Below are 19,915 nucleotides of genomic sequence, written 5' to 3'. Positions count from 1 at the left end.
ACAAAGGTGTGGAACGGATGCAAAGGTGTAAGGGGTAATTCTAGACTCTGGACTTTATGAATCTTACAGAGCTGTGACTGGAAGGGGTGGTGTAGTTTAGCCAGGGTTCCTGCCCTGGGTGAAGCTTCTAAAGGGGCACCATTGAGGCTCCCAGCCTCCCAGCATGTCTGGGCTTCAGCTGGAGAGAAAGATGAAAAAGTGAATGGCAGCCACAAGCTCCTTCTTTCCACTTTCCCCATGAAGCTGAAGAAGGTTCATTTACAAGGCGACACAGGGGGAGAGAGTGAGTTGTTATTATTATATCTATATGTTTGTGCTGAGGAGAGCCCAGGGACATGCCATCACCATTGTTGTCATTGTTTTAACCCTCATAGCAGAAGGAGATCAAAGGAAGGGAAACTCAGTGCAACTCTGTGCTCAGGGGCAACAGTCAGGTGACTAAATAGGGTTGCCATATTTGGAAGAGCAAAAAAGAGGACATATTTCCCGGCTTCTACTTTTAACTATGACTCTCATTTTACATACCCATGAAAAAGAGGACATATGACAAGCCCAGCCACAACCATCAACAGAAGAGGTGCAAGCCTTATCTTTTGGTTCACCCAATTGCTCTCAAATAAAACAGAAGTCCATATCGCAAACAGGCACTTAAAGCAGGACGCACACAGATGGGTTTATTCATTTATTTCACTTATTTATAAACCACTCAATCACCCAAGTTTCAAAGCGGTATACATAAAGATTACAACAACAAAAATATACAGTGGATAAGCCCAAATAATCCCCTCACTCCTCCCACACCTATCCGCCGACCCCTCCCACTCATACCTATACACTCAATACCGAACTTCAATACCCACTACCTTTCCCCTCCCTCACCCTTCCTACAGACCTGCCCAATTCACCCTTACAATCTTACCCCAAGTACACACACCCATCCTCACCCCGCCAACCCCCACCAGCCCTACATAGCCACACAGATCTCAAACCAAAATAGGGACTTATTTCCTATCACCCTTTTAGAACCATGACACTAACTAAAACAGCACCCACTCACCCCCTTAAGTCATTAACAGGCAAAACAAATATAGAACCAGTCTAAGGGTGGCGCCAGAGCGTGCCATGTAAACATCACACCCCTTTCACCCAAAACCCCACAATGTTGATACTACGACTGATAATCCATGCACCACAGAGGCTCTCAATGTTGTCTCGCTGACCATCTCCTATCCTAAGTGACAGGGGGTTCAGCCTGTTCTTACACAGGGCTTTCCATGTCAGTCGAGACAGCCCACCACCATATTACAGGTCGGTAAAGCCTTGAGAATGGGAGAGGCTCAAGCTCCCTTTGTTGACATCAGGACAGGAGCTACACCTCTTAAAGCATGACAACTGAACCTTTGCATCAGTCACTTCCAGAGACCTGTTTATTGAGCATTCATCCAGATTTGTTTGTGAGGAGGTTATACAACAGGTTGTCAAACAATTGTTACCCTATCACTTTACTTATCTCAGAAAGTCTGATTGTCTTGGGGTGGGGGGAAGAAGCAAGTTTGTTATTATGCAAGAGTGCCGAATCCACTTGCACGCGATAATTTGCAACTGAATCCCACCTGCAGAACAGTGAGTCTGCTTACTAGAGACCCTTCCAGCTGGGAATCTCATACTGTGCTTTGAAGCTCCACATCTGTCTTCCCTGCCATATTTTTCAAATTAGTCTGGATTTGTTGCCGGGAAGGAAAGCTCTCTCTTAAGGTTGTCAACTAACACAGAAAAATGCTATCTGGAATTTAACTGTGTATCCTATGAAATATGCATACACTTATTGCAAAATATATATATATATATAAATCTCAACTAAGGTGCGTTTTCCGAGGATACAGATTGAAAGCGGCAGTTTCTTAAGCGTCAGGAAACTTGCTCAAATTTAATATGCCTTCTGCTCATTGCCAGAAAAGGAAAAGCCATTTAAAAATACATTGTCTTCCTCAATTTTGGGAAAACAGAATTTTCCTATTATAGCAACGTACAAAAGGGCTTAAAAAATGAACATATTCAACTTCCATAACTATTATGGAAACACTTGTTTTAAAATATGTGTTGACATGTATTTCAACCTAGCATGCATATGTGTGTGTGTGTGTGTGTGTGTGTGTGTGTGTGTGTATATATATATATATATATATATATATATATATATATATATATATAACTAATGCTGTCACTTTCAGCTGCCTGTGCTTCTTATTGACAGGAGTTTGTTAGCATGGTTTTTTTTATTAAAAAACCCCCACACAGAGTGCAAAGCATCTGCTAGGGTAGGATGCAAACTGTTAGGAAAAGTCATCCTTGTGTTTTGCCTTTAACATCTGGCACAGAGGAGACAGCCACACATCTGTATTGCCTCTACAGCAGCAGGGTTCTCAAGCCAGGCATCTTCCTGCTGGTAGTCTAGAGGAATTTTAATCAGCAAGCAAAGCTTTGATAGATCAAACCTATTAGCCCTGAACCAGCTGAAGTTAGTCACAACAAACCGTTGCTCCTGTTGTTTCGATGGGACAATACAGCTCAATTCTACTTAGCTGGCACTGAATTCCAGTTAATTGAGTCGGACTCACTCTGCATATTAGAAAGGTTTACTTGAAAGAGACTAACTGAGCACATTTGTAAGTTCCCTCAGATGAACAGAAACAACTTTCTAGTGAACGCACCGAGGATCTGACAGTCAGAACTACTTTTTCACTTGAAGAGTAATTTAGCAATCAGATGTGTTGCATTGGATCCGGACTAAATAAGTGGTGCACAGTGGCAGACTTTGGGCTGTAAAATTTCAGGATTGCCCTGTGCAATGCCAGAATTAGGTACCCCACCTCTCACCTTCCGTTGTTCATCATTGTCATGGTGCCCCTGTGGCAACATCTCAGCTCAGCGCCCAGTGCAGGCCAACCAGTTGCACTCCCCTAAATCTGCCTGTGCTGTGTGTTGTTGTTGTTGTTGTTTAGTCGTTTAGTCGTGTCCGACTCTTCGTGACCCCATGGACCAGAGCACGCCAGGCACCTCTGTCCTCCACTACCTCCCGCAGTTTGGTCAAACTCATGCTGGTAACCTCGAAAACACTATCCAACCATCTCGTCCTCTGTCGCCCCCTTCTCCTTGTGCTGTGTGTTAGTCCCACTGAAATCAACAGTGCCTGCATTATTATTATTATTATTATTATTATTATTATTATTATTTATACCCCGCCCATCTGGCTGGATTTCCCCAACCACTCTGGATTTTCCCAACCACTCTAGTCATGGTTAACTAGTCCTACTGATTTAAAGGGATTAAAGCACATGAGGGGTTTCCCTTCTATCTTTACTAAGGTTCCAGTCTAGATCAGGCTCCTCCTTTCACTTCTGCCCATCCCCATTACCAGGCAGAGGCTTTCCTCTTCCTTCTAGGAGTCCATTGGGTCTGCTGGCATGGCCCCCAGCTTTCCTATTCACAGAGCTGTTCACTGTGATCATCAGCCTGATCTTTTTTTTTTTTTTAAGAAGGCACGGTGGTTAATTCAATTGCCCTCTCATCTGGGGCTGAACAAACCATCAACTGCCCCATATACTGTCACCGGCATATGCAGTGGTGGCTGATGTCCATTAGGACAGGTGGAGGTAAAGGGATGGAGGCCAACAGTAGGTGGAGCTAGAGCCAGTGACAGGAGCCAATGACTGGCAGAGCAAATTAATTTTAGTTATTTCCCCATCCTCCTCCCTGCTGAGTTTTGCAAAGGCAACAGAGAGACTGAGCAGAAATAAGTTGACAGACGACGCCACCCTCTGGACTGGTTATAAGTAAGAAGGCAGACAGGTGGAGGCACTCTGAGGGCCGACAGAGGTTGGTGGAGCAGAGCCCCATCTGCCCTAATAGACTAGCTTTCGCTGCATACACAGTTTTGAAATGATCCACCAGTTGCCATGAAAGGGATGGGAAATGTTGCATGTCCTCACCAAACACATGATTTCCTTTTGCTCCAGCGACACAAAAATGCACCCAGTAGTTTCTGTCGCCTTTGGGCCCGTGCTGTGTGTTAAATACACAAATATAACACAGTCCTGCTGCAAGAACCAGGCATCAAACCTATGCAGAAAGGAGCTCTGAACAAGGCACAAAATTTGCAACTCGCCTTGTGCTCTCTGCTCTCAAACCTCTATCATTGTGCACCCAAAAATGTTGCTTCCTTTTCCATTCAGATTATCACAAGGACACCCTCCTTTGCAAACTTGCCACCGGAACTGAATTCTAATGCTGTTTTATTTGTCTCCTTCCACCCTTTCCTTTGCCACACACTCACACAACTAGAAAGGCATCGGGTGTCTGTTCAAAACACTTTTGCATATACCGTAATTGATAATGTTTATTGCTTTATTTATTAATTAATTGCATTTAGGTCCCACCATTTTCTCCAAGGAGCTCATGGTGGAGTCCTTGGTTCTCCTGATTCTCATTTACTCCTCACAACAACCCTGTGAGGGAGGTTAGGCAGAGAGGCAAATAAGAGGCTGGCTTGCATATAACGCTGTAAGTAAAATGTTTTAGATTCCTTCCTCTTTAATAAACCTGCCTGTTGCATTGAGGATTCTTGTCTCTGGCTTCCTTTTTTTCTCTACATAAGCTGCTAGTCCTCTGGGAGGCCCAGTGTCCCAACATATAAAAGATCCTCTACATCTTCAAGTTGCATTCCTGTGAGAATGCAAACCCTCACATAGGGAGAAACACCTTCACCACATGTGTTAGAGAATAATGTTACTATTACAGAACAATGCTAATTGAACTGTAGTGAGCTGTAAATTCTTTACAGTGGTACCTCTGGTTACATACGCTTCAGGTTACAGACTCTGCTAACCCAGAAATAGTACCTCGGGTTAAGAACTTTGCTTCAGGATGAGAACAGAAATCATGCGGCGGCAGTGCTGCGGCAGTGGGAGGCCCCATTAGCTAAAGTGTGCTTCAGGTTAAGAACAGTTTCAGGTTAAGAACAGATCTCCGGAACGAATTAAGCATGTAACCAGAGGTACCATTGTATTTGTATCAAGAGAGCACTGAAATGACAACAAGAAACTAAACCTAAAAATGACTTGTCATTTGGCCCCTTATTTTATACACATACACAGACAGGGTAGGAGAGAGAGAGAGGGAAAGAGAGAGAGAGAGAGAGAGGGAGGGAGGGAGGGAGGGAGAGGGAAACCACTGGCATCCGTTTTCCTCCCACTGGCAGTTGCTTCAAGGCTGAGATGGCGGCAGGGCTGCCTCAGTCCCGCTGTGGGCTCTTCCAACAGCTGCTCTTCTCCCTCTGGATTCTGCAGGGTGGTAAGTACCTGGCGTAAGTAAATGGCAAAGGCACATTTGGGCCCTCAGTTAATCTTCAGATGCCACTTCCAGGACTGTCTCCCCTTTGATTCAAGGTGTCCATACTCCCTGGCGATCTCTTACTAATTGACAGGACATTGTTTCTCTCCTCCTAGGCCTCCAAACCAGCGTCTCTGGAGTGAAAGTGACCCAGCACCCACCACTGACCAACAAACCAGAGGGCGAAACTGTGGAGTTGAGCTGCAACGTTGATGTAGACAACTATCAGTTCTACTGGTACCACCAACGCCCTGGACACACAAACCTAAAGCAACTTGGGGTTATCAAACCATTTACGATTAGTGAGGGGGACACATTGGAGGAGAAACCAGGTGGCGAAATAGATAGTCGTCTGAGTGGCAAACGAGACGGCAGAACAGCAAATTTGAGTCTCAAAGGCCTCCAGCTTAATGACACAGGGCTGTATCTCTGTGCTTCAAAGGACACAGTGACTGTGGCAGCCCCAGGAGCTGTCACAAAACTGACTACCAAACAACAGCACGTCTCTCAACGTGCTGCTGAGAAACACATCCTCTCTGTGTATGAGGGGATGCCATTAAGGCATGTTGTGTCCTGGGGGCCCACTGTCCAGCTCTGTACAAATTGTCTCTGCCTGTTTCTCACACCTAGAGAGCCAACAGGAGCAGTTCAAAGGCCTTAATGGGGAGACCCACAACCCAAATTTCTTCATATGCCTGAGAGTCACGAGGCACAATTTGTTGGCTGTTTGCAGTATGGTAACGCTGCAGAGAGCTTGCTGGGGAGACCATGCATTAAAAAGAAAGGACTCAAAAATAACTTAAACAAGGTTTTAATAAGAAAAACAAAAACTCCTTTTACACTAAATACATTAACAACCAAACCAGACCCAACCACCAACCCATCCCCCAGGGTAATGGGAGAGCTAGGTGCTGCTCCTTATATACTACACCCAAATGCTGACACACCTTAATCAAATACAACTCAGCAGCACCTGCTATGCTTCACAGCTGTAAAGCTGGGTCTCGTTATCTTACTCTGGCCCTTGCTCTGGCCCCTTAAAGACATACACATCGGGTGCAACAATGATGAACCTTTACATTTAAATAAACCATTCAACACAATTGTGCTGCATCTGCCACCCCAATAACCCCTCACTTCACACAGATCCTTACTGGTATTTCATTTTCTTGCTACAAACAGACTTCTCTAGTCCCTGCTTGTCTCCAGTGGTGGTTGGTGCCCGCTGGGTCTGTCAAGGCATAAGGCAGAGAGGGCAACAGAGACAGAGGCAATGACAGGTGGAAATTTGTCTAGTTTTGTCCCCCGTCCTCTTCCCTGCTGCTTTCTACAAAGGAAACACTGAGGATGTGTACACATTGCCAACTTAATATGCAGCCAGGTCGTTCTTTTTCTCAGCGCAGATCAAAGCTGGTTGCGGGGGGGGGGGAGGAATGCACCAAACACAGTATTTCATAAGAAACAACAGGATGGATACAGGAAAAATATGGATAGTGACTATCCTTCCGTGTACACTGCTTATAAGACCAGTGTTGGGAGTGCACTGGATGCAGAGGAAACAGGAGGGTGTGCACAGGGTGAGACTAAGGAGGGGGAAGCTGATAGACAGCCACCCAGCCACCCCTCGGATTGGTTGTAAGTAGGAAGGAAGGCAAGTGAGGGCTGGCTAAGGGCAGACTGAAGTTGGTGAGTCACTGTGCCCCATTTACCCTAACCTTCCACTGCTTCTCTCCCACTGTCTGAAGCCTACAGGAGTCATAATGCTCCTTCCCAGTTTCTGATTTGATCCTGGAACGTCCTGCTTTTCCTTGGGATGTCCCTATTTTTATCTGAAGGTATGGAGTTATGTGACCCACTGAGCCAAAAAGAGAAGTTAACTATACAACTTTTAGAAGACATCTGAAGGCAGCCCTGTATAGGGGAGTTTTTAAAATAAAAAAGTTAAATGTTTCATTATGTAGTTATATATGTTTGAAGCTGTCCAGAGTGGCTGGGACAACCCAGTCAGGTGTGCAGGGTATAAATAATAAAATAATATGAGAAGTGAGCTTACAGGGAACCAGGCAGAGGGCCTTCTCGGTAGTGGTGCCCGCCCTGTGGAACACCCTCCCATCAGATGTCAATGAAATAAATAACTATCTGACTTTTAGAAGATATCTGAAGGCAGCCCTGTTTAGGGAAGTTTTTAATGTCTGATGTTTTATTGTATTTTTAATATTTTGTTGGAAGCTGACAAGAATGGCTGTTGTTGTTGTTGTTGTTGTTGTTGTTGTTGTTGTTGTTGTTAACCACACTTTCACTTGGCTCACATTCCCCCAGTCAAGGCTAAGTTGATTTTAAAATTCACAAAAAACATAACTGAATTCAGATCCAGTTTCATACTTCAGGTGTTTCCTAATGAAGAGTTTTCTGGAGCTCATTTACACTGAACTATATTTATAATCTGGACGCTGGGCAGTTTCTTAAATATATCAAAATAGTTTCAAAATGGATGCAATGGTGTAAATTGCTGATTGAACAGATTGAACAGATAACTTTTACTCATGATCTGTGCCAAGCTGCCTTTGAATGGAAAATGGAAACTAAACATACACACACACAAATCAAATCTGCCATTGGTGTCCTCCTTCAGGAGGGAGAGGGAGAGAGAGAGACAGCAGCATCCGTTTTCCTCCCACTGGCAGTTGCTTCAAGGACGAGATGGCGGCAGGGCTGCCTCAGTCCCACTGTGGGCTCTTCCAACACCTGCTCTTCTCCCTCTGGGCCCTGCAGGGTGGTAAGTACCTGGGGATGTGAGGCCAAGGGCACATTTGAACACATTGACCTATTATTTAAAAACCACTTGCAGGACAGGGCTAGTTCACTGTCCGTCTCCCTTTTGTTCAGGGTGTCCACAGTCCCTGGTGATCAACTGTTATTCATTGATGGAATATAATTTCTCTCTTAGTTACCAGCAACCCTGGAGTGAAAGTGACCCAACACCCACCAATGGTCAGCAAACGGCAGGGTGAGACCCTGGAGCTGAGCTGTGGCGTCAACCAAGCAAACTGGTTTTTCTATTGGTACCGCCAGCAACCTGGAGAGCCAAAGCTACAATACTTTGGGACTTTCAGCACCTATGGTAGTGATTTAAAGGCCGACACAAAAAGTAGCCTCGATAGTCGGCTGAGTGGCAAACGGAAAGACAATGAAACAACTTTGTACTTAAAAGACCTCCAGCTTAACGACACAGGGCTGTATCTCTGTGCTTCAAAGGACACAGTGACTGTAGCAGCCTCAGGAGCTGTCACAAAACTGACTACCAAACAATATTACACTTCTTCGTGTGCTGCTAAGAAACATGTCCTCTCTATAAATTAGTGGCACATTTCCCACTACAAACAGGCATTGTGTATATTCAGGGCCCACAAGGAGCTCTGTTCAAATAGTCACTGTCTGTGGGTCTGTCAGTCTCTTTGCTTCTCTCTCTCTCACACAAGCACAGCTAACACAAGCAGTCCAAAACCCCTGATTTAGAGATCCACCCCGCACATGTGTGAATCACAAGGTGCAATTCCTGATACTTCTGCCTGCCCAACAATTCAGTTCCTCACACAGAATCCTTGTTGAAGTTTCTGCTCATTTTCTTCTTGCTGCAAGAGAGGGGAACCGTGTATTGAGATTCCTGCATTGCAGGGCGTTGAACTAGATGGCTCTCGGGTTCCCTTCCGACTCTACAATTCTATGATTCTATCTCTCTGCTCTCAAATGCAACACTGAGGGTGTGGGTGTGGATGTGTACAACCAGTAATACTACCTGGACTGGCTGTAAGTAAAGAAGCAGGCAAGTGAGGGCAGGCTGAGGGCAGACAGAGGTTGGTAGGGCACTATGCCCCATTCACTCTAATGGGCCACCGTCCATGGCTTCTCTCTCTCTGAAGCCCAAAGGAACCATAATGCTCCTTTAACAGCTGGATGAGCAGCAAACAAGCTGCCTTTTTCTGGTATGGGAGTTTCAATGAAGGGCAAAGCTTCCTTCGCTTCTTGCCAGTCACATGCAGAAGTTGAAAGAGCTGGTCACACCTTGGGAGGCAGCCATAGATCATAGTTATTTAAATATATAAAAACAGTTTTACCATTAATGAATTGGTGTGAATCAGTGGTTTAATAGATGACATCTTGCTCATTATTTGTGCCCAGCTGCCTTTGAATGGAAGATAGAAGCTAAATAAAGAGAAAAGGTCTCCCTTTAAATCCTCTTCGCATGAGAGAGAGAGAGAGAGAGAGGAAACCAGCAGCATCCGTTTTCCTCCCACTGGCAGTTGCTTCAAGGACGAGATGGCGGCAGGGCTGCCTCAGTGCCGCTGTGGGCTCTTCCAACACCTGCTCTTCTCCCTCTGGGTCCTGCAGGGTGGTAAGTACCTGGGGATGTGAGGGCAAGGGCACATTTGGACCCTCAGCTAATCTTCAGATGCTACTTCCAAGACAGGGCCAGTTAGTGCCCTTATTGTCTCCCCTTGCTTCAGGTTGCCTCAGTACCTGGTGATCATCTCTCACTGACAGGACATCATTTCTCTCCTCCTAGGTCTAGTAACCAGCATCTCTGGAGTGGAAGTGACCCAGCACCCACCACTGGCCAACAAACGGCAAGGCGAGACGCTGGAGCTGAGCTGCGATGTCCATCAAAATACCTATCATTACTACTGGTACCGCCAACTCCCTGGAGAGATTAATCTAGAGCACCTTGGGACTATTTACTCTACTGCGGACAAATTGGAGGAGATTCCAAAAAACGATCTGAACAGTCGTCTGAGTGGCAAACGGTTTGGCACAAAAGTATATTTGTACCTAAAAGGCCTCCAGCTTACTGACTCAGGGCAATATCTCTGTGCTTCTAGGGACACAGTGATTGTAGCAGCACCAGGAGCTGTCATAAAACCAAACAATAATACGTCTCTCGATGTGCTGCTGAGAAACACGTCCTCTCTGTACATTAGGGACATTACTTTCCACTACATATTATTAGCGAGGCATCTTGTATACTCAGTGCCCACTGGCCAGCGCTCTCTTTCTTTCCCTCTCCCTCTCTCTCCCTCTCCGACTCTCTCTCTCTCTCTCTCTCTCTCTCTCTCTCTCTCTCTCTCACACACACACACACACACACACACACACACACACAGAGCCAACAGTGGTGGATCAAACATCTCATGTGGAGACCCATGTGTCTTCATATGGCTGAGTGTTACAATGGACAATCCTGTTGGTTCTGCCACCCTAACAAACCCTCTCCTGCCTCACACACATTGTTCTTTTATAATGCTGCTAATTTTCTTGCTGGAGCTGATAATCTCAGCCCTTATCTATCTAACTGATCCCTGCGCTCAGAAGGTAAAGGCCTCTTGCAGATCCCATGTTAGCAGGAGGTCCATTCTACACCACAGAGGGACCAGACTTTCCTTGTGGTGGAAGCTCTCTCCTGTTTGATATCAGGCAGGTGCCACCTCTGTTGTCTTTTTGGCACCTTCTAATGACCTTCCTTTTTCAGCAAGCCTTTTAATTAGAGAGATTTCCCAGTTTACATCTGTATTGGAATTGCATCCAGATGTCTTATCTCTCACATTTCAGAAGAAAACTCTCAGCAGTCCACAAACGGAACTTTAACAGCAAAATGTTTAGGGGGGGGTCAAGGAAATTATTTATTATAAAATGTGAATACCATCCTTCATTTGTAGCTCTCAGGGTGGCTCACAGAAATTACAGCTCAGTTAACTAGAGGATCCCATGAATTGGCAGGACTCTCTTTGCAGCTCTTCAGTCTCATTCATGCTGCCCAGCCCAAATATCTACGTTTGGAAATTTATTAAGGCTGACTAGGGCTAATGGGAATTGTAATCCTAAATATCTGGAAGGCACCCAATTAAGAAAGACTGCACTAAGTTTTGCCAGTTCTCTCTCTTGAGACACACTGCCATTTAAAGAGGGGGCTGTTGTGAACCTGTTTGAGGTACAGAAGTCCTGCCATGGAGAACTGCAAAAAGGAAGGGGTACCTCTGTGCTTACTTATAGGAGTGAGGTCCACTGAATCTAAGGGAACTACCTTCAGAGGGAACATGACCGGATTCTAGAGTTTCTGCAAAGTATTCTACCACTGTGCTATACAGGGGGTCACTGTGATGCAATCTCAGGGAGTGCCTTTACAAAAACCTTCTGCCCTAAGAAAAATGAAAACTTGGGTTCCTTGAAGGGTCTAGCAATACAAAAACAAGAAAGGGGGGGTGGACACAAGGAAGAAGATAATTAACCCTTTCCTCCCTGCAATAATCTGAGTTTGTGTTGTATTGCTTATTAAAAGAGGGTTATAAACACTTAACTCTTCCTTTGCCAGCTGTTTCACTACGCATATCCTTTGTTTGGTTCCAAAAGGGTGTAACCAGGGAGTTCAGATGTACTTAACTCCACATGTAATCAAGCTGCCGAGCAAGTCCTGTTGAAATCGGAGCCAGTAGGACGCAAACAGAGGATGGGACTGAGGCAAGCGTCGTCCTCTTAATGCTTTTGAGTGTCAAGTCAGCTGCGGTGGCTAAAGACACAAGAGTAAGATCAGTAAAAGTAAAGTTGGCAACTCTACTTGGTGCTTCAAAAGTGCTTCCCGAATATATGCATTTCTGCACACATTTACTCAGAAGTAAGTTGTGTTCAGTAGGGCTCACTCCCAGCTATAGAGAGGCGCTAAAACGCAACCTTAAGTGAAGATGTGGACACCCAGCAGAGCGATCTTTCGAATGGGAGGCAGAAAGGTTTGAGCAGGGAGCAGATTCTTGCTGGAGAAGTAAGTTGAGAAGAGACTCCCTCTCCCCTCCCTGCAAGAGAGCGGTGTTCTGCAGCCACGAGCGAAGGAGCAGTTGCTGCACGGCGCCTTCAGGGCTGCGGAAAGAAGGGCGGCTGGCTACTCGGCTGGGCGGAGCGGGACTTGACTGACCTCCTAGCAGAAATGGAAGGGAGCTGTCTCCAGATCGGTATCAATCTGGGATCAGGAACGCCGAGGCGAGGGGCGGCTGTTCAATCCGGAGCATTCCCAGCTGACTGGAAGGCAGAGGATTGGAGAAACGAGAAGAGGTGGCGGGGGTGCAAGTGGGGATCATCGCCAGGTCTGGTCCAGCAGGACACTAGAGTGAGCCGCCTCAAGTGCCTCTGGTTTTCGAGGGACCGGACGGGAGGGAGTAGGCTGCCGGGAGAACTGGGAGAGAGTTTTTGTGCGATCGCGTCCCGCTGTGTCAACAGCGCCACGATGATACACGCCGCGCCCAATACTCGACGGGAGCCTGGAGGAGGCGATGGAGGGGTCAGGGAATGGGCAGCAAACCCAAGCGGCTGCCCCCAGAGAAAAAACCCGCTGTGGGGCCATCGTGACAGATCGAGGTGCTCCGGAGAGGTCTAGAGGGTCTCCCTCTCGAGCGAGATGCGTTCGCAGCCCTCCACGGCACTGGACGGCCCCGAGGGGCTTGGGCAGCCCTCGTCCGGCTGCTCCCTGGCCGCCTTTGGCTTGAAGCGCCGCCCCAAAGGACGCTTCGCCGTCGGAGAGCAAGGAGGGCCGGAGGGCGAGGAAGGAGCCGTCCCGGAGGGCCGGGAGCAGCCGGGAAGATTTTGCAAGGGGGGCCCGAGAGGCGGCAGTGCTGTGTGAGCAAGCTTACTTCGCGGATACTGGGACGCAGCTCATAGTCGAAGGTCAGTCGAAAGGCGCTCGCGTCCACCTTCGGGGTGGGGGGAAAGCGGGGAGGGGGCTCTCACCTCCACGGCCACCCCACCGGCCACCCCGTTTTCATTATTTCCCATTAGAACAAGGCTGATTCGGTCTCTTCGACTGGTGGGGCGGCGGCAGAAGATCCAGATGGGCAGCAATTGGGGTGGGAAGTTTATTTAGATGGGGGGGGGGGAGTCATGACAGTCCCTTCGAGCCAGATCGGCTTTTTTCCCACCCAAGGCACAAAATCGAATCCTCCCCCCACCCTAGTCACTCTGCTCCTGCCTCCTTTCTCAATCCTGCTAAAAAAAACCCCACAGATCGCCAGCGAGGGAGCCCAGATCCAGCCACTGTCTCAAGTCCCAGCTCTCCTTAAAAAAAAAAAAGGCATGTGGGATGGGGGTTAAAATATCGAAAAGAGTTTCCAGTTCGCTCCAAATGGCTGGAGTGGAGGAATGGATGTTTGCATTTTCTGCCTTGCAACGGCTCTAAATAAATATTTGGGGCTCGGGGCTGGGGGTGGAGATCCTAACCATTCCCAAACAGCGTCATTTTATACCACAGCCCATCAGGGAGTGTTTAGCCGGGTCAGAGTCCAAATGCTCTGGGCACAAAAAGTGGATCCAGTAGAGAGAGAAATTTCCCGGATACAAGAAAGTTCCCTGAGCAGCACTACCACCACTTGCGGGGCGAGCGGGGGGCGGGAGCGAAGATTGCAGTCCGCTAACAAAGCCAAAATTTACTACCTTCATCATGGGAGCCAATGAAAGCCTAAGCTCCAGAACAAAGAAGCTCTTTCTCGGCATCCAGGAGGACTAGAACCTTCAGAAAGAGATCCATTACCTGGAAGGAGGAAGAGAAGCCAGGTGGGAGGTATACCTGCTGGTTTCTGTTAGTATGGTGAGGTTTCCTCCGGATCCTGAGAGCGGGGACATTGAGAGTCAGCTGAGCAAATTGTTTCAAACCAGTAATGCTTTATTATTTTAGACTTAATTTGGCCTTATGGGCTCCCCACAGCCATGTGCTGCAGTTGTGATGCACACAATGTACACTTCTCTTCAGCGGTCCATGATTTACAACATTCCTGATAGGTTAGAGTGAAACCCAAAGAAAAAGAAAATACTCTGGTTAAGATAGAACTACTCAGACCAAGTGCAGTTTCACATTTTAAACTTGCCTGTATAGCACCACCAACATTACAGGAATAAAGTAGGTTTTGTTGCTGCTGCACAGCTGGCAATAAGTACCATTTTCTCGTAGAAAGTGATTATGCAGTAACAATAATTGTGTATGTACACGCACATGCTTGGGAAGCAACCCCCTGACTTAGGCTATGTACATACCATACACTTAAAGCACCCCAAAAAATGCCCCAAACAATCCTTGGAACTGTAATTTAAGGTACTGTGAATTATACTTCCTTGAGGGGTAAACTACAGTTTCCAGGATCTTTTTTTTGGGGGGGGGCTTCCAATGCATGGTGCATACCCAGGCTAAAAAGTCTGATTGTCTTTAAAATAGAGTAAGACAGTGTATATGTGTGTTCAAAGGCAGGCACAGCAGAAAGAAACAGATAATATCACAACTGAAGCAGATAGGTGCCACCTTTAGAAAATCACATATCTGGGTTAACTAACCTTAGCTTCAAAAATTCTGTTTCTCATGTACTTCATAGACCTCCATGCATAGCATTGAAGCCAAATGCACTTGAATTAAGATTGCCATTGCATCTTTTAAATCTCCTTTTTAAACCACCTTTTTTTGTTTTGTTTTGTTTCCCAAGTTGATTAAAATGGTATAATTAATCAGCATCAAGTCATGTGGAGTAAGTGCTTATCTGTGGGTTTATTATAGAGACTTTTAAGGCACCAAGGGCGGCCTCACTGTGAACAGGCACACTCATTCCCCAGCCACCCACAGTCCCGATCACAGGGCTGATCAGCTTGGGCCTTCTGTTTATTACATGCCCTCATGGAACAAAGAAAACGTCTTCTCCCTTTGCAGATGAAAATTGTCAACGCTCACAGCCGACTGTCCATCTTCTGGGTCCCGTGTGCCACAAGGACCATGTCACACTCGTGTGTGTGGCCCAGGGCTTTCCCTATGAGTGGCCCATTGATGTGAGTTGGAAGCGTGATGGGCAAGAGGTGACTCGTCTCTCTTTCGCCACCGACCCTGTCCGCACCCTGAATAATGGCACATGCAACTTTGGGGTTTCCAGTCGCCTGAGAATGACAGCTGCAGAGTGGCAGGAGAGGCACGTGTACTCATGCCACGTGAGACAAGGGAACATAGCCGAGGCTGAAGAGTCGATGGAGAGGGAGCCGAGCCAGCAGCCAGGTAGGCAAGGACTAGGATGGAGGCAATTACATGTACCAGGTTGGAGATCCTACATAATGGGGGAAGTAGCCAGAAGGTGGCCTCTTCTTCTTGGTGGTCAAAGGCTGAGAATACAGGGCTGATTAAAGGGAAAGCAGCAAACATTTCTTCAGGAGCAGATGGTCAAAACAGGGATGTTTGTCTTTGCTGTTTTAGTTTTCTGATTAAATTTTTTTAATTTTATGATGTTGCCTTAATTTGGATTTGTGTATCGACACCCTGATGTATAAACAAGCAAACAAAGATAGGGAGGGATTGGGAGACAGTTTTATCACAACTGGAGGCTGATTTCCCTAAGGGTTCAGCATTTATGCCTCTCCCAAATATAATTTGAAGTGCTCCTAAATGGTTGCTAACTTTACTGTATGCTAGGTGTTGAAGAAAGAATACCTTCCCACAAGAGGCATAGTGCCCAAGGTTAGTTCTGGAAGCTGAGGCAGAAAATCCTACAAACAACTCTCCCTGAAGTACAAACATAACAATAATAAATAAATAAATGAACAGTTTGCTGCCCTTTCATGACATCCAAAATTAGGAGTCTGAGGCAGCTGTTCTACTCTTGTCTAATGGCAGGGCCAGGCAGCCCTAATATTTCCTATTTATTTATCTAAAATATATACCATGTAATTCAATAGAGCCTTCAGGACAGTTTACAAAAACAAATGAAGTATCCATAAAGTTCTAGACTTCATTTTTGAATGCTAGAGTGGAAACTGCAGCCAGAGTGGTGCAAGCTCTAGTTATCTCCCACTTTGACTACTGCAGTGCTCTATGTGGGGCTACCTTTGAAGGTGAACCGGAAACTACCACTTATCCAGAATGCGGCAGCCAGACTGGTGACTGGGAGTGGCCACCGAGACCATGTAACACGGTCTTGAAAGACCTACATTGGCTCCCAGTAGGTTTCCAAGCACAATTCAAAGTGTTGGTGCTGACCTTTAAAGCTCTAAACAGCCTCGGTCCAGTATACCTGAAGAAGCGTCTCCACCCCCATCGTTCAGCCCAGACACTGAGATCCAGCACCGAGGGCCTTCTGGCGGTTCCCTCCCTGCAGGAAGCGAAGTTACAGGGAACCAGACAGAGGGCCTTCTCGGTTGTGGCACCCGCCCTGTGGAACGCCCTCCCAGCAGATGTCAAGGAAATAAACAACTATCAGACTTTTAGAAGACAACTGAAGTCAGCCCTGTTTAGGGAAGCTTTTAATGTTTGATGTTTTATCGTGTTTTCAATACTCTGGGAGCTGCCCAGAGTGGCTGGGGAAACCCAGCCAGATGGGCAGAGTATAAATAATAAATTGTTGTTGTTGTTGTTGTTGTTGTTTGTTGTTGTTAGGGAGTTTGTGCTCTAAAAATGCCAGTCTGAAATGTCCGTCTTGGTGAAGGTGAGTGGGCCTCTGACTCTTTCTATTTTCTCTCACGTCAGCCTCAACTGTCTCGGAGTTTCAGAGCAGCCTTCATACAGGGCAGCTCATTTTCCTGCTCCTGGTGGTTAAGAGCTTTGCCTATGGTACTGCTCTGGGAATCTACACAGCCTGTAAGAAGAAAACAGGTACGAGACCCATTTTACTTACTGAAATCTGAAGGGTACAACTTCCTTGGCCACAGGGAACCATTGTTCATGTATCCAGAGGCCCTGGTAACATCCAAAGTACCGTATTTTTCACTCTATAACACGCACCTGACCATAACACGCACATAGTTTTTAGAGGAGGAAAACAAGGAAAAAAATATTCTAAATGAAACAGTGGATGTATGATTTTTGTGGTTCATGCTGTGGCCACAGACATGTGATCTGACGGTGAGTTTGGGGTAGCCCAATGCAAAAATCCTGAGGATCCATGTGGATCCGTGCTTTGTAACCACGTTTTAAGTGGGGAGGGAAGGAAAAGCACTCAAGGGACAAGGAGCACGCGTGGGGTATGTGGAGAAGGATGCTGCTAATAATGCAGAAGAGGGGTATAAGGGGAGAAGGCTCCTCTCCTCTCCCGCTTTGCTCCTTTAAAACAAGCAGACTCTGCTTCTCTCCCTCCTCCCCGGCTTAGAGAGCTGAAAAGCTTTGCTGCTATTTAGCGAGCTGAGTGGGGAGGAGAGAGGGACACAGAGCATGGATGCTTTAAAGCAGCCAACCAGACAGGAGCCGCTTACACCTGTGTAAGCGGCTCCTCTCCCGCCTTGCTGTTTCAAAGCGAGCCACGGAGGAGGGAAGGAAGGGGAACCATGGATCCTCTGCTCACAACTGCAGCAGATCCCCCCGCCATCCGTAGGCATTCGCTCCATAACACGCACAGACATTTCCCCTTACTTTCTAGGAGGAAAAAAGTGAGTGTTATGGTGCAAAAAATACAGTATATAATGAAAGCCCCTAGCCACTTAGTTGGAACAATTTGGCAGTATATATGTAAACAGCAGGAGTGTGCATCGGTCACAAGATTCAGCTTGTATCTGTAGGTTTGGGAAGCTGCCTGTTGTGTTTTGGAGCCACTCTGTGTCATTCCAATTTATTAATTATTTGGGACCCAAATAGATTTGTTAAATTTGTTTCCCACTCCCCATCCAATACCATGGGGAAGTTAAAAACAGCTATAACTTGTTTTCCTTTTAGTAGAAATGAATAAAGTTTTCAGGCATAGGGGCCCCTCCAGAGTCGATTAAGCCTACCAAATTGTAGGCAGGAAAAATCAAGGTGTTTTCATGCAGGGCATCTTTACATTTTGATTTTTAAAGGGGGGGGGTGACAAAGGAAAAGTATACAGTGGTACCTCGGGTTAAGTACTTAATTCGTTCCGGAGGACTGTTCTTAACCTGAAGCACCACTTTAGCTAATGGGGCCTCCCGCTACTGCTGCGCTGCTGGAGCACGATTTCTGTTCTCATCCTGAAGCAAAGTTCTTAACCCGAGGTACTATTTCTGGGTTAGCGGAGTCTGTAACCTGAAGCGTATGTAACCTGAAGCATATATAACCAGAGGTACCACTCTATTAAATTTTCAGATTCTACCAGAATTAGATGGAATTTGCAAGCGTGGCCATAGCTTCTAAGGGGGTAAATAGCCTGCCAAATTTCAGAACGATAGCTGCAGTGGTTCTGCAGCTGAGACAGGCTTTAGTATTTGGGGATAGGTACAAAAGGAATGATGGGGGAAAGAACATGAATTTACAGGAAATATTGGAGCAAGGAAAATGTCACCCCAATAAGGATCCCATTACCCCAAGGGTCATTGATGTGAGGTGCACTCCCCTCCCCAATTTTTTAGGGTATAATGGGGATTTCTCTATTAACTTGCATTGAAGAATGAGTAGATCCATGGGAACAAAACAAACACTGTTTTTAATCCCTCCCCCAAACCTGTCCATCAAAACAAAAGATCCCTCTGCCAACTCTGCATTCCCTCCCCTCTTGAACTCTGAGCATTTCCCAAGCCACAGAATGGTTCAGGATCTGTTTTGGCTCGAGATGCCTTGTTAATGGTGCCATCTAACTCGGAAATCTGAGAACCTTCCGCACACCGCTCTGCTTTGCTTCATATATCACTGTACACACTGAGTTGATGGTGCATCCTGCGCTGATGATCATCGCCTTGCTGGGTTACTACCTTTGAATCCCTTTCTTTTATAGGTCTCTGATGGAGCTGTGGAGAGGCTCTGTGTCTTCCTGCTGGTATTGAAGCATTAGCTCTTTCTCCAGTCAAGAAACTTATCCACTTGCAGCTGGAGGCCATTCTCAGTGTGGATCCTCAATGTTTCTTCTCTGACGTTTTCCCATCTTCCTTCTCATCTGCTCGTCAATCTTGAGAACCTACATTGGTCACTTGAAAAACTGCTGAATTCTTCCTTTCCTTGAGCAAATTTCCTGTGTAACAATAAACAGAACTAGATTTTATTATCTCCACATGACTGTGTTGGGAATTATTAATCCAACAAGATGGGGAGCTCTTCATGTGCACCTTTCCTCATTGCTGCATCTCTGTTTTGGGGGAAAGACACAGAAGCAGCTCCTGTTAAAGGCACACAACCTCTCCATCCATTAAATCCCACCCATATCTAATTAATTCTGGGATTGTATGCACTTCACATGTTGGATGTGGGCTGTAGTGGTTCAGTGGTAGAGCATCTGCTTTGTATTTAGATGCATGTCCAATATCCAGGTGGGGCTGAATATGCCCCCTGCAGGAAACCCACAGAGAGCTGCTGTCAGTCTGTGTAGACTAGACTGACTTAGATGGACCAATGGTCTTGTTGAGCATGAGGCATGTTCCCTATTCTCCTGCGTCCATTAATCAGTTTTTATTATTATTATTATTATTATTATTATTATTATTATTATTATTATTTATACCCCGCCCATCTGGCTGGGCTTCCCCAGCCACTCTGGGTGGCTTCCAACAAAATATTAAAAATATAATAAAACATCAGACATTAAAAGCTTCCCTA

General features: G+C 46.2%; 2 protein-coding genes across 2 annotated transcripts; both read left to right on the top strand.

Annotated features, from left to right (window-relative positions):
• Window positions 1–5,273: 5,273 nt before the first annotated feature.
• LOC128418428 (uncharacterized) lies at window positions 5,274–8,748 on the top strand. Its single transcript, XM_053398512.1, has 3 exons — window positions 5,274–5,349; window positions 5,505–5,984; window positions 8,336–8,748. The coding sequence occupies exons 1-3, from the start codon at window positions 5,274–5,276 to the stop codon at window positions 8,746–8,748; spliced, it is 969 nt and encodes a 322-aa protein (XP_053254487.1).
• A 433-nt stretch (window positions 8,749–9,181) lies between these two features.
• On the top strand, window positions 9,182–19,373 carry LOC128417775 (uncharacterized). The gene is made up of 6 exons (XM_053397293.1): window positions 9,182–9,781; window positions 9,953–10,355; window positions 12,917–13,092; window positions 15,113–15,448; window positions 16,910–17,035; window positions 19,101–19,373. The coding sequence occupies exons 1-6, from the start codon at window positions 9,706–9,708 to the stop codon at window positions 19,106–19,108; spliced, it is 1,125 nt and encodes a 374-aa protein (XP_053253268.1). The 5' UTR covers window positions 9,182–9,705; the 3' UTR covers window positions 19,109–19,373.
• Window positions 19,374–19,915: the final 542 nt, after the last annotated feature.

The sequence above is a fragment of the Podarcis raffonei genome, chromosome 1, assembly GCF_027172205.1.
Source record: "Podarcis raffonei isolate rPodRaf1 chromosome 1, rPodRaf1.pri, whole genome shotgun sequence".
In the NCBI taxonomy this organism is placed as follows: Eukaryota; Metazoa; Chordata; class Lepidosauria; order Squamata; family Lacertidae; genus Podarcis; species Podarcis raffonei.
Note: the sequence above shows the minus strand (reverse complement) of the source record. Positions and strands in the feature narration are given on the sequence as shown.

What these genes read in the sequence shown, in the direction of transcription:
- LOC128418428 (XM_053398512.1), top strand. Translation starts at nt 5,274, where the DNA reads ATGGCGGCAGGGCTGCCTCAGTCCCGCTGTGGGCTCTTCCAACAGCTG. An exon ending in CCTCTGGATTCTGCAGGGTG is followed by an intron (nt 5,350 to 5,504) that starts GTAAGTACCTGG and finishes CTCTCCTCCTAG; the next exon opens with GCCTCCAAACCAGCGTCTCT. An exon ending in GGGGCCCACTGTCCAGCTCT is followed by an intron (nt 5,985 to 8,335) that starts GTACAAATTGTC and finishes TTTCTCTCTTAG; the next exon opens with TTACCAGCAACCCTGGAGTG.
- LOC128417775 (XM_053397293.1), top strand. Translation starts at nt 9,706, where the DNA reads ATGGCGGCAGGGCTGCCTCAGTGCCGCTGTGGGCTCTTCCAACACCTG. An exon ending in CCTCTGGGTCCTGCAGGGTG is followed by an intron (nt 9,782 to 9,952) that starts GTAAGTACCTGG and finishes CTCTCCTCCTAG; the next exon opens with GTCTAGTAACCAGCATCTCT. An exon ending in CTGAGAAACACGTCCTCTCT is followed by an intron (nt 10,356 to 12,916) that starts GTACATTAGGGA and finishes TTTGGCTTGAAG; the next exon opens with CGCCGCCCCAAAGGACGCTT.